Consider the following 12,787-nt stretch of genomic DNA (forward strand, 5'->3'; position numbering starts at 1 on the left):
GACGGCCACAGCTCTGAACTCAGATCCAGGTTTCAAAGATGCAAAAACATTTGTGCTGCCCTCTCAGGTAGTTTCCAGGGCATTGAGTTAGACGAGACCAGCCTGATTGAGATGTGTCTGTTGAGACACCACAGGACCAGGAACCCTGCCTGGTGCCCTGGAAGCGTTCTTTTTCCTTTTGTTTGTTTTTGGACTCCACCCAGTGGTAGGGGTTGCTCCCGGATCTGCCCTCAAGAACCCCTCCTGGTAGGCTCGGGGGACTAGGGGACGCTGGGGCTTGAATCCAGGTTGGCCCCGTGCAAGGCAAGTGCCCTCCCAGCTGTGCTCTTCCTCCTGCCTTCTCTCTTCCTTTGGTTTTGGGCCACATCTGGCTGTGCTCAGGCGTCACTCCTGAATGAGCCACACGAATGCATGGGAAGCATCCTGCTTGCGTCCAGTCTGCCACCCACTGGAAGCTTTTCTCGCGGTTAGATCGTTAGTGCGAGAGGAAGGGGTCCTGTGCCAAGAACCGTGTAAGTGCTGACTACACAGCTTGTGTAAGCCTCTGTCCATAGCACTGTTCCAGGCTCCCCTCTCTAAAACCCGTTAGCTTGAGCCCTCTTAAGACTTCTGCTCTGAGCACATCAGTGTTTCCCTGGAAGTGACTAGTTCAGGCCCAGAATTCTGCAGTCTTGGGTTTCCATTTTAATCACCTCAAAACCTGGGCCATTTTCATATATATATATATATATATACATATATATATTTAGGATATTTTGGGGGGGGCACACCTGGCAGCGCTCAGGTGTTCCTCCTGGCTCTACATTCAGAAATTGCTCCTGACAGGCACGGGGGACCATATGGGATGCTGGGATTTGAACCACTGTCCTGCATGGAAGCAAACTCCATACCTCCATGCTAGTTCTCAGCCCGCCCCCCCCCCCCACACACACACAGGGTATTTCTAACCAAATCTATCCTTCAATGGTAACAGTCTTTTCTACTTGAACAATGCATTTCTCTGGGAAGTAGACCTTAGCTGAGGGAGGGTGGTAGGAGATCTTGTTGAGGGGGTTCCTTTCCCCTGTAGCCCTGGTGGCTGCACAACTCCCTCTGAGTCCTCCTATAAATGGACTTTTTCCTGTCATGCCACTGTCCCTTTGACAGTGAAGACTAGACTTAGAACCTTTTTTTTATACATTTATTTTTTCTTTTTGGGCCACACCCAGTGATGCTCACTATGCACTCAGAAATCACTCCTGGCTTGGTGGACCATATGAGACACCGGGGGTCCAACCACAGTCTGTCCTAGGTTAGCGCATGCAAGGCAAACGTCCTACTGCTTGTGCCACTCTTTCTGCCCCTTGTTCTCTTTCTTGTGTGTGTTCTCCCCTTTCCCAGTTCCTATCCTTTCATCTGGAGAACAGGAGACATTTGTCATTTCTCTCCCTTCTAGACATGGTTGAAGTGAAGAACTTTCCTCTGCCACAGGACTCCTTGGAAGAGGGCGAGTCCCAGGAGAATGTGGAGACTTTTTCCAAGAATAGTCTCAGGGATGTCAGTTTGGGAGAAACCTCTATAGGTGAGAGCTGCTTAGAGAGTTTGCTAGATTCAGAAATTCTTATGAGGTCTGACATTGTCACTGATAAGGAAAGTCCTACAGGATTTAGTCAGCACAAGTTCATAAGAGACCTCAGTTCCGAGCCTCTGCTTGTCACGGGAAAGGAGTTTCTCATTCACGATCTTTCCCAAAAGGATTTGCCATCTGCTAAGACTCAGTACTATGGGGGGGACCTGGGTTGCCACTCAGAACAGAACCAGCAGGGAGCTGGTGTCCAGGAAGGACAGGAACTGTATAAATGTAGTGAATGTGAGAAGAGCTTCTGCCGGAGTTACCTTCTCATCCAGCACTGGATTATTCATGCCAAGGAGAAGTCCACTGTTCAACATGAGGATGGGACAGATTCCAACCAGAATTCTTCCCTTCTTGTGTGTCCAGTACCTCATCCTGACAACAGTTCCTTTGTGTTTGATAAAGGCAAGGAAACTCTGAGTCAGAATACACACCTTCTGTGGCAACAGAAAATAGACACTGGAGAAAAAAGACAGAAAAGTCCAAAGAGTGGCTATGAGAAATGTTCACAGCCTGGTGAGTATCAGGAAAACCACCCAGGTGATCCGTCCTGTGACTATAGCAAGCATGGCAAGGACTTTCATTTTCCTGAGCCTCAGAAGATGCAACCTCAAAAGTCCCAGAAACATTACGAGTGTACCAAATGCAAGGCAACCTTCAACCTGAGCAAACACCTCCGCCACCATCAGAAAAGTCATGCAGCAAAAGTGACGCCTGAGGATCAGGAATATGGAGAGACCTGTAATAGGAGCTTGTCACTTATCAGACACCAAACTGTTCATTTTGGAGAGAAACATCAGTGTAATGAGTGTGGGAAATGCTTCAGGCACAGGTCAACACTCAAAATCCATCAGCAAAGTCACAGTGGAGAGAAGCCTTTCAAATGCAGTGAGTGCGGGAAAGCCTTTTCCCGGAGCACTTACCTCACTGAGCACAAGAGGATTCACACTGGCTATCGGCCCCACAAGTGTCCCAGATGCGTTAAGAGCTTCAGCCGACCTTCCCACCTGTTTCGGCACCAGTTGTCCATTCATGCCACGGAGAAATCCTATAACTGTGTCGAATGTAGAGAAACCTTCAGCCATAGTGAATTTGTTCAGCACCAGAAAGTACATACTCTGGAAACCCCTTACAAATGTCAGGAGTGTGGCGAGCGCTTCGTCTGCCACTCAACCCTCATTTGCCACCAGAAGACTCACACCGGAGACAAATGGGGACTTGAAGGCACGAAAGTCCTGGCTCAGAAGCTGAGATATAGAAGGCCTTCAAATGTGGGTGAGAAGTGCTTTACATGTAAGACGTGTGAGAAAACCTTCAGCAGTAGGAAACAACTGATTCAGCACGAGAGGAGTCACCCCAAGCTGGCCGCGGTGGAGGAGCCCTTTGAGTGTGACCACTGTGGAAGAACTTTCGACCAAAACACACAGCTCCTTCGCCACCAGAAGATCCACTCTGGAGTGAAGCTTTATGAGTGTGAGGACTGTGGGAAAACCTACCTCTGCAAAAGCTCGCTCCTGAAACACCGGTCCAATCTCATGAGGAAGAGGCCTGCTCTGTGGGAGGAGGATGGGGTGGTCTTTGAGCAGAGGGCAGATCTCACAGAACCGCAGTTAACTGGGACTCCAGAGAAACGCTTCCAGTGTAGCAAGTGTGACAGGGCGTTTACTTACATTAACTGCTTTATTCAGCATCAGAGAACTCATATTGGAGAGAAGTCCTTCGAATGCAAGGAATGTGGGAAAACGTACAGTCAGAAATCCTACCTTTCCAGGCATCAGAAAGTCCACACAGGTGAGAGGCCGTGCGTCTGCAAGGAGTGTGGGAAATCCTTCAGCACGGGGGCCCAGCTTATTCGACACCAGCGAGTTCATACCAAGGTGAAGCCTCACATTTGCCAGGAATGCGGGAAAGCCTTCAGCCATAACTCGAGTCTTTCTATTCACCAGAGGGTGCACACCGGGGAGAAGCCCTTTGTCTGTGCCGAATGTGGGAAAGCCTTTGCACAGAAGATCAACCTGACCCATCACATTAGAGTCCATACTGGGGAGAAGCCTTACACCTGTGACGTGTGCAGCAAAGCCTTTGGCATCAGCGCACACCTCACGCAACACCGCCGAATTCATACCCAGGAGAAGCCGTATCGGTGCCAGCTCTGTCAGAAAACCTTTCGCAGCTGCTCAGGTCTCCGCCGACACCAGCAAGTTCACACTAAGAAGTAATGGCAGCCACGCTTCCCTGGGTGGCTGAGGACCGCAGGGTTCTGGGCATCTGAGAAGGCGTTTGAAGGCAGAAGTTAGGACCATAAGTTAGTCATACTTAGACTTCTTGCCAAATTCGTCTCTCAGTATTGATTAGGAAATTGGCCTTTCAGTTCCCATAGTACCGTGAAAATTGACACTGGCAGGACTTGGAGGTAGACATCTAATGTTCGATCTTAGTTCCTGCTACCTGAGTGACCTAAGGAGGCTCGCGGGCCCTTCAGAACCTTCTGTCTTCATCTGTGAAATCATAAACTACCTCAGAAAGCAGCTGTGAGTGGTAAGGTGTTTGCCTTGCACACAGCCGGACTCCAGTTTGAATCCCAACATCCTATATGGTCCCTCAGCCTGCCAGGAGTGACTTATCAGTGCTGCTGAGTGTGACCCAAAAACTAAAAACTAAAAAAAAAAAAAGATGGTGGTGAGTGTGGCCAGTAGCTGAAAAGCACGTTATAGAACAGGTATAGGCCACAAATGCAACACTGGATCTAACAAATACAGCTTCTAAATGGAGGCAAGAGAAGTAACAGCCTGTCCTTGCTGTAATTGACATTCTGATTTGTGTTGTGGCTTGGATATTTTTCTATTTTCTCCAAAATGCACTGGGCTTGATGTCTCCAAGACTGGTCATCTTGCGCTTGTGTATTGATTGCTGGCTGAGCTCAGGGCTTATTCCTGGCTCTGCGTTCAGTGGTCACGCCTGACCGAGTTCAGTGGCTCTACGGGGCGTGGAAACCAAGCCTTGGACAGCTTTGTGTGTGCAAAGCAGCTACAACATGCCTCATCTCAGGAAAATTAGTTTCAGCTTGGAAAGCTGCCATGACTTTGCAGTGTAGTAATAAGCTACAGGCTGTGTGCTTGGTGAAAAGTGGGTCTCATTTGTCCAATCTGGTGCTCACCAGCTGCTCAGCGGGACTCTAGGATAGAAAATACTAACACCAGGAAATCCAATTCTGCCTCAACACTTAAAGAATCAAAGGAAAAAAGAATGGCTTGATTTGCATAGCAAAGCACAGCAGACCGATGTTAATGACACCTTAAGAAATAACACTTTTTTTTTGTCCCAGAAGTTTCTGGGGCCACCACGGATTGTTGGCGAGAGAGCCTAGTGAGGAAACTTTCTTAGAGGCAGGGTTTTCGCCGTTAGCCTGGTTCTCCATCAGCGGCACCTCAGGGAGCCACACAGCACCTCCTTCCTTAACACGTTAGCCCCCAGTGGCCCATTCACACACTTAAAGCACAAGGAACTCTTTGAACACACTTTAATGCTCTTGGTGTTAACAATTTTGTCTAGGATTTTGTTTTCTTTTGGGGTGCTGTGCCCTACCCAGCAATGCTCAGGGATTACTTCCTCACTCTGCTCAGGGATCACTCAGCTCCATCCATATGGCTCAGGCCCTCAGCAGCTCTGGTTGGCATATTAGGCCTGTTCTGTGACAGGGTGGGAATTTGCCCTCATCAATTTGTTCTGAGTGGTGGGGGGTTTTTGGGGGGAGGGGCACACCCGGTGACACTCAGGGTCACCTGACTCTGGGATCAGAAATCGCTCCTGGCTTGGGGGACCATATGGGACACCGGGGGATCGAACCGTGGTTCGTCCTAGGCTAACTAACCCACAAGGCAGACGCCTTACTGCTTGCGTCACCGCCTCGGCCCCATTGTTCTGAGTGTTTTTTTATCCTGGAAATGTTGCTGACCCATGTGCATTTCATGATCCATGTCCAATGTTACAGGCCCATGTTGGGAGGCCCTTCTTGTGTGCCTGTTGGTTCTGATTAAACTTGTGATTCTAAAAGCGTTTGTGAGGCTGCTTTCCTCCTGGTCAGATGGCAAAAGATGGACAAGTTGATGTGTCCAAATCCATGCAGAGATGCACGTAGGGAGACCTGTATTCACGCTCATCATGGGGCCACCTCATGCAATGTTATAGGCACTCAGCTGTACTCAGGGATCACTTCTGGTGGGGCCAGATGTTCCTGCAATTCCAGGGACCAAAACCCATTGACTGGCATGAGATCAGACCATCTTTTGGGGGGAGGAGGGTCACAGCCTGAGTGCTTGCTTTATTCCTGGCCCTGCACTCAGGAATCACTCTTAGTGGTGCTCAGGCCTATATAGGATGCTGGGGATCAAACACGATACCTGTGTGCAGTCACTACGGCCCCATTCATCCAGTCCCTTCTGAGGTTCTTTCTGCCCTTAGTTGGTGTTTGGTGTCTGCAAGATGAAACCTCGTCCCAGCCCTTGACAGACACGCACCACCACCCCACCACCCCGTCAGATCAAGAAAGAGCTAACGGGCCGGAGAGATAGCATGGAGGTAAGATGTTTGCCTTGCATGCAGAATGATGGTGGTTCGAATCCCGGCATCACATATGGTCCCCTGAGCTTGCCAGGAGTGATTTCTGAGCGTAGAGCCAAGAGTGGCCCCTGAGCACTGCCGGGCGTGACCCAAAAGCTAAAAAAATGCCCCCCTCTAAAGAATTGTTCCAGATTTTATTAAATATTCCCTACCTCCAAATTCCCAGCCCCCAGAAGCCGAAACTAGTACCCCTAACGCAGCAGGATTTTCCGATTCTCTCTGTAAGTCAGAGCCCTGGTCAGAGAAGGACAAAGCCTGGAGGTTAGGAACAGAACTTCGGGGTCACCCAATTCAATTCCCGTTTCTCCCCCCCCACCCCCACCCAAGCTGAGCAAGAATTCCTCTAGCCATCTGCCTAAATTGGCTCAGCCTCAGACACACACTCTAGGGCTTGCTTCTCTGGTGGAAACAGAAATTTGGGGGAGTGAGATGGAGAACTAGAGGAAGCCAGGAGCAGCCCTGGACATAGGGGGAGATGAAAGAGAAAGGCGGAGAGAGAAGCCTTATGGGCAATAGTTGCTGGAGGGGCTGGAGCCATAGCACAGAAGGAAGAGTGTTTGCATGCGGCCGACCTGGGCTTGACCCCCAGCATCCTCTATTGTCCCCAAGTCACAGGAGTGACTTCTGAGCCCAGAGCCAGGAATAACCCCTGAGCATGGCTGGGTGTGCCTCCCGAAAAGTCCAGATAGAATCATTCTGGGCTCAAGCTTGCCCTCAGATTGTACTATACTGCTCCTTTGTTGTTATTAATTCGGGGGGTTTGAGCCACAATCAGCGATGCTCAGGGCTGACTCCTGGCTCTGCACTCAGGAACCACTCCTGGGGGTGCTCCGAGGGCCATTTGGGATGCCGGGAATCAAATAAGGGTTGGCCGTGTGCAAGGCAAGTGCTCTCCCCTCTGCACGTTCACTCTGGACCTGTATTGTTAACTTTTTTTTTTTTTTTTTTTTTGGTTTTTGGGCCGCACCCGGCGATGCTCAGGTGTTTCTCCTGGCTGTCTGCTCAGAAACAGCTCCTGGCAGGCACGGGGGACCATATGGGACACCGGGATTCGAACCAACCACCTTTGGTCCTGGATCGGCTGCTTGCAAGGCAAACGCCTCTGTGCTATCTCTCCGGGCCCTGTATCGTTAACCTTTAAGAGAAAAACTCTCCCTCCTGAATGTTTTCTCCAGTGGGGATGCCCCCCAGATATGCTCTGGGGTACTGGCAGTATACAGCCCGGCAGTGGGTGGGAGGCTTAGCTGAAGGGTATTCCCCTGTATTTTAATTATTACTTTGGGCCAAACTTTGGCGGGGCTCCTGGCTACTCTGGCAATATCCCTGGTACTTTGGAGTTACTCCTGGCGGGCTCTGGGACCTTATGGGATGCTGGCGATCAAACCCGGGTCAGCTGTGTGCTGACCTGCAATCACCCTGCTGTGCTACCACTCCGCCCTCCATTTTATCTTTGTTGTTGTTTGTTTTGGGTCACACCCAACAGCGATCAGGGGTTCCTCCTGGCTCTGCGCTCAGAAATTACCCCTGGCAGGCTCGGGGGACCCTATGGGATGCTGGGGCTCGAACCACATTGTGCATGCAAGGCAAACACCCTACCTCCATGCTATCTCTCCAGCCCCCATTTGATTTCTTATTTTGGGTACACCCGTCAGGACACTCGGGAGCTCTGGAAGGGTAGGGTGACTCACGCGACCACGATGACCCCGAGGAGCAGGACGCTGAGGCACACAGAGATAATGATGGCCGGGCGCTTGTGGCTCCGCACAGCAACCGTGTCCAGGTAGCGCAGTTCCATGCGGGGCTGCCTGTCCACTGCGGGGGGGGGGGGGGGGGTGGATCCCAAGACAACGAGGTTCTAGTCCCGCCTGTACCCTGGCCCATCTTGGTCCTGGGTTCCCACTGCCCTTCCTCTCAGCCTGTTGTGGCTTTCATTTTGGGGCCACTCCCGGCGATGCTCAGGGCTGACTCCTGGCCCTGTGCTCAGATATGTCTCCTGGCAGGGTTCGTGGGACCATATGAGGTGCTAGGAATTGAACCTGGGTTAGCCGTGTACAAGGCAAATGCCCTCCACGCTGTGCTATCACTCTGCCATTTTATTTTAAAGTGCTATTTTATTTTAGATTTTTTTTTTAAACTTAATTGCTCTGGGGTCACTCCTGGCTCTGCATTCAGAAATTGCCCCTGGCAGGCTTGGGGACCATATGGGATGTCATGAATTGAACCGGGTCCCTCCAGGGTCGGCAGCATGCAAAGCAAATGTCCTACACTGTGCTATCTCTTCCCCCACATATTTTTCGTTGTTTTTTTTTTTTTTAGGGGGGGTTACACCCAGTGGCTCTCAGGGTTACTCCTAGCTCTGTTCAGAAGTCGCTCCTGGCAGGCTTGGGGAACAATATGGGATGCTGGGATTTGAACTGGATCCATCCTGTGTTTGGCCACGTGCAAGGCAAACACCTTACCACTGTGCTATCACTCTGGCCTCCCAGATTTTTTGTTTGTTTGCTTGTTTCACACCTGTCAATGCTCAGGGGTTACTCCTGGTTCTACACTCAAAATCGTTCCTGGCAGGCTCAAGGGATCATAGGGGATCTGGAGATCAAACCACTGTCCATCCTTATTGGCTACATGCAAGGCAAACACTGTGGTGCCATTTCTCTGGCCCCTATTTTAGATTTTTGGACCACACCCAATGATGCTCAGGGGTCACTCCTGGCTGTGCACTCAGGAATTTTTTCTTTGTTTGTTTTCGGACCACACCCCGAGGTGCTCACGAACCAACCACCTTAGGTCCTGGGTCGGCTGCTTGCAAGGCAGACGCCACTGAGCTATCTCTCCGGCCCCAGGCATTATTCTTGTTGGGTGTTCAGGAGCCCAAAAGGAATGCCCGAGATCAAACCAGGGTTGACTGTCTGCAAGACAAGTACCCTCCCCGCCATACCATCATCACACCAGCCCTGCTAGAAGGATTTTTTTTTCTTTTTGGGCCACATCCAGTGATGCTCAGGGGTTACTCCTGACTCTGGGCTCAGAAATCGCTCCTGTCTTGGGGTACCATATGGGACACCAGGGGATCGAACCTTGGTCGGTCCTAGGTTAGCCGCATGCAAGGCAAACGCCCTACCGCTTGTGCCACTGCTCCGGCCCCTTGTTTTTGTTTTTTTGGGCCCACACCTAGCTTGGTGCTCAGGAGGTGCTCATGGCAATGCTTGAGGTACCATGCGGTGGTGGGCACCAAACTCACATCTCCGGGCTTCAAAGCATTCAGCCCACTCATCCAGTGAGCGTGTGAATTCAGTAAAGGCTTCTAGATTCCGTGAGAGAAAAAAACTATGGGAAATGAAATGTGTCTCCAGAACCAGCCTTTCTGGCCTGAGGGGCCCGAAGACTTGTCCAGAGGGAGGGAGGCAATAGGTTTCCGACTGGAAGACACTTTCAGACCACACTGTTAGCAAGTAAAACCACCCCCAAACCCGTAGACTGGGACCTGGCAGCTTTGAGGCCCTCCTCTGTCCCCTTCAGTCCCAATCCAAACTCACCAAAGCACATCTTACGTGGGATGCATTTGGGAGTCGTCCTTTCGCAGTGCAGACAGTCCAAGATCTCCTCCTTCAGTTGCTCTGGAGAAGAAACCCGGCAGCTCTCAGAGGCCAAAAGCCAGGGAGGTGGACCCCCAGGGCCTTTCCAAATTTGCTCCTGGCCAGATGTGCAAAATTTACTGCTGGGTGCTAAGGGTTACTCCCAGCTCCATGCTCTGAAATTTCTCTTGGCAGGCTCGGGGGACCCTTTGGGAGGCCAAGAATCAGACTCAGGTTGGGTGTATGTAAGGCAGACACCCTCCCCGCTGTACTTTTATTGCTCAGGCCCCTAGCTTTTTTTGTTTGTCTTTCGAGTGATGTACCCTCAAAACTCAACACTCAATGTGCAATCGTTTGGGATTGTGGAACCATCAAATGAAGACCGTATACAGCTTTGGGGGGCACTTGATAAAGAGGTTTCCTTCTGGAGGGCAGAGTAGGCAAGGAATTGACCCCAAGAAAAATACAACCCAGAACTCACTGCAAATTTTGGGATCACAGGCTGTAAGAGAAAAAAGAACTGGGGTGAGTTAAGTGGCCACTGCAATTTGAGGGGGTTTGTGGGAAGGGCCACAGAGCTGGAAAGAGAAGTGGGGAGGCAGGTGAGGAATGGGGAGGAGGCAGAGAAGGGGGGGGGGATCAGGCAGAGAAAGGGTGCCGGTTGGGGAAGGAGACTTGGTCACCTTTCCGCTCGTACGACCTCAGGTATCTCTTTAGCTTCTTGGTAATTCTCTTGCGAAAATCCTCCAGCGCTGACAGCAGAGCCTCGTCTAGGTGGGGAAGGTCCTGGCTGAGTGAGGTCACCAGCCAGCCACCCCCCTCTGCTGCCCAAAGGGACCAGGGGGAAGGGCCACTTCTTCTGAAGGGAGAAGCAAGAAGAGGGATTAGCTGGGGTCCACTGGGCAAATGGGCGGCCTCCTTCTAGCCCTTGTGAGTTCCTGGGTGCTCTAAAGTTCAGCCACCCTCCTTCCGGCTCAGGTCCCCTATGCCCTCCAGTGTGTGTGTGTGTGTGTGTGTGTGTGTGTGTGTGTGTGTGTGTGTGTGTGTGTGTGTGTGTGTGTGTGTGTGTGTGTGTGTGTGTGTGGTGTGTGTGTGGTGTGTGGTGTGTGTGTGTGTGTGTGTGTGTGTGTGTGTGTGTGTGTGTGTGTGTGTGTGTGACTTAGGAATCACTGTTGACGGGGCTCAGGGGACCGTATGGGGTGCTGAGATTAAATCTGAGCCAGCTGCATGCAAGGCAAAAACCATCTCTGCTGTGCTATTGCTCCAGCCCTCCCCCTTTTTTGGTTTTGCCTCCCTCATTTTTTTATTTTTGAGCCATATTCCTAAACCACAAAATTCAGGGGTTATTCCTGGCTTTGTGCTCAGAAATCACTCCTGCTAGGGCACAGATAGGATGCCACGGTTAAAACCTGAGTCGACCATATACAAAGGTAAGCTCCCTCCCTCCCTGCTACCTCTCTGGGCCCCCTCACCCTGCACTTTCTGATACCCACGAGCCACACAAGGCCATTGACTCTGCAGACGGGCTCCTCTGATTTGAGGCAGCTTATTAGAATAACATTGAGGTTAGATGTCAAAAGACACGGTAGCACGGAGACCAAAGACCAGAGTTCAGGTGCTTGGGTAGCACGTGGGTAACCCTGGATCCAGCCCAGTCCTCCCCTGAGCACTGTCAGGAGTAGTTTACAATAAAGCCTACCCTAAGTCTTCTTTTCGTCTTTTTGTACTTTATTGGGGGGCACACCTGTTGATGCTCAGGGGTTACTCCTGGCTCTGCACTCAGAAATCGCTCCTGGCTTGGGAGACTATATGGGAAGCTGGAGGATTGAGCCGAGGTCCTTCCTAGGTCAACGCATGCAAGGCAAACACCCTACCACTTGTGCCACTGCTTCGGTCCCCTTGTACGTTTTTGACTTTAAAAAATTTAATTATTTTTTGTCTTTGTCTTTGCTTTGGGGCCACCCTCCGTGATGCTCAGGGCTGACTCCTGGCTCTGCGCTGAGGGATCACTCCTGGTGGGTGCTTGGGGGACCATATGTGGTGATATGCAAGACAAACGCCCTACTTGCTGTCCTCTCTCTTTCACCCCCTACATGAACCTTCTTTGGCCTTTTTGCGGTGAAGATTTCCAAGCCCGCAAGGAGTAGCCATTTGCTGGGAGGTGTGTGTGTGTGTGTGTCTGTGTCTGTCTGTGTATTTGTGTGTGTGTGTGTGTCTGTGTAGGTTTGTGTGGGTCTGTGTGTGGGGTTGGGGGGCCTTGGGAAACTGCTCCTCCCTGCTTACCCTTCAAAGAACTGTGCTTCAGGAGGAAGGCTTGACTCTTCACAAACTTGGCCACGAGTTGCAGATCATTGACCTCTGAGGCCGCAGAAGGGGGCCAGAATTGCAGCAGATCCTTGGAGAGCACAGAGGGACACCCCTGCCCACTGCCCCCTGCACCCCTGTAGCCTCCCCTCCCACAACCCCGGGCCCCGCACGCACCCACTTTGCCCACAAAAGCATTCACCGAGTAGTCTCGGAAGAACCTATGCATCATCCCCAGCAGCATGATCTGCGCTCGGGCCTCCAGCTCCTCCGTGGACAAGTGTGAGGGGATCAGCACCGCGTGCAGCTGGTTCAGCACCTCCCGAACACTGGGATCACACTGCAGGCAGCCTCGGACCCGGGGAGCACTCAGGCCAGCAAGCAACAGCAACAGCAGGGCCCATGCCAGCTGCATTCCGGGCCCTGTGTGAGGTCACAGACAGCACCCGGTTGGCTGAGCATCAACAGGGTTCTAGAAGCCTCCAAAAGCCGAGAGGAAAAAAAAAGGGGGGGGGCCGGGAAGGTGGCGCTAGAGGTAAGGTGTCTTACCTTGCAAGCGCTAACATGGGACGGACCGAGGTTCGATCCCCCAGTGTCCCATATGGTCCCCCCAAGCCAGGAGCGATTTCTGAGTGCTTAGCCAGGAGTAACCCCTGAGCATCAAACGGGTGTGGCC

General features: G+C 51.5%; 2 protein-coding genes across 2 annotated transcripts; one reads left to right on the top strand and one right to left on the bottom strand.

Annotated features, from left to right (window-relative positions):
• Positions 1-333: 333 nt before the first annotated feature.
• ZNF473 (zinc finger protein 473) lies at positions 334-3,831 on the top strand. Its single transcript, XM_049787570.1, has 2 exons — positions 334-512; positions 1,436-3,831. The coding sequence occupies exons 1-2, from the start codon at positions 395-397 to the stop codon at positions 3,829-3,831; spliced, it is 2,514 nt and encodes an 837-aa protein (XP_049643527.1). The 5' UTR covers positions 334-394.
• Positions 3,832-6,423: 2,592 nt separating this feature from the next.
• IZUMO2 (IZUMO family member 2) lies at positions 6,424-12,526 on the bottom strand. The gene is made up of 7 exons (XM_049787571.1): positions 12,293-12,526; positions 12,091-12,202; positions 10,491-10,577; positions 10,289-10,309; positions 9,769-9,849; positions 7,921-8,044; positions 6,424-6,466 (listed from the first exon to the last, which is right to left on the bottom strand). Exons 1-7 carry the CDS (start codon positions 12,524-12,526, stop codon positions 6,424-6,426), a joined length of 702 nt encoding a protein of 233 aa, XP_049643528.1.
• Between the last annotated feature and the right edge of the window lie 261 nt (positions 12,527-12,787).

This window comes from Suncus etruscus, chromosome 14, assembly GCF_024139225.1.
Source record: "Suncus etruscus isolate mSunEtr1 chromosome 14, mSunEtr1.pri.cur, whole genome shotgun sequence".
NCBI lineage: Eukaryota > Metazoa > Chordata > Mammalia > Eulipotyphla > Soricidae > Suncus > Suncus etruscus.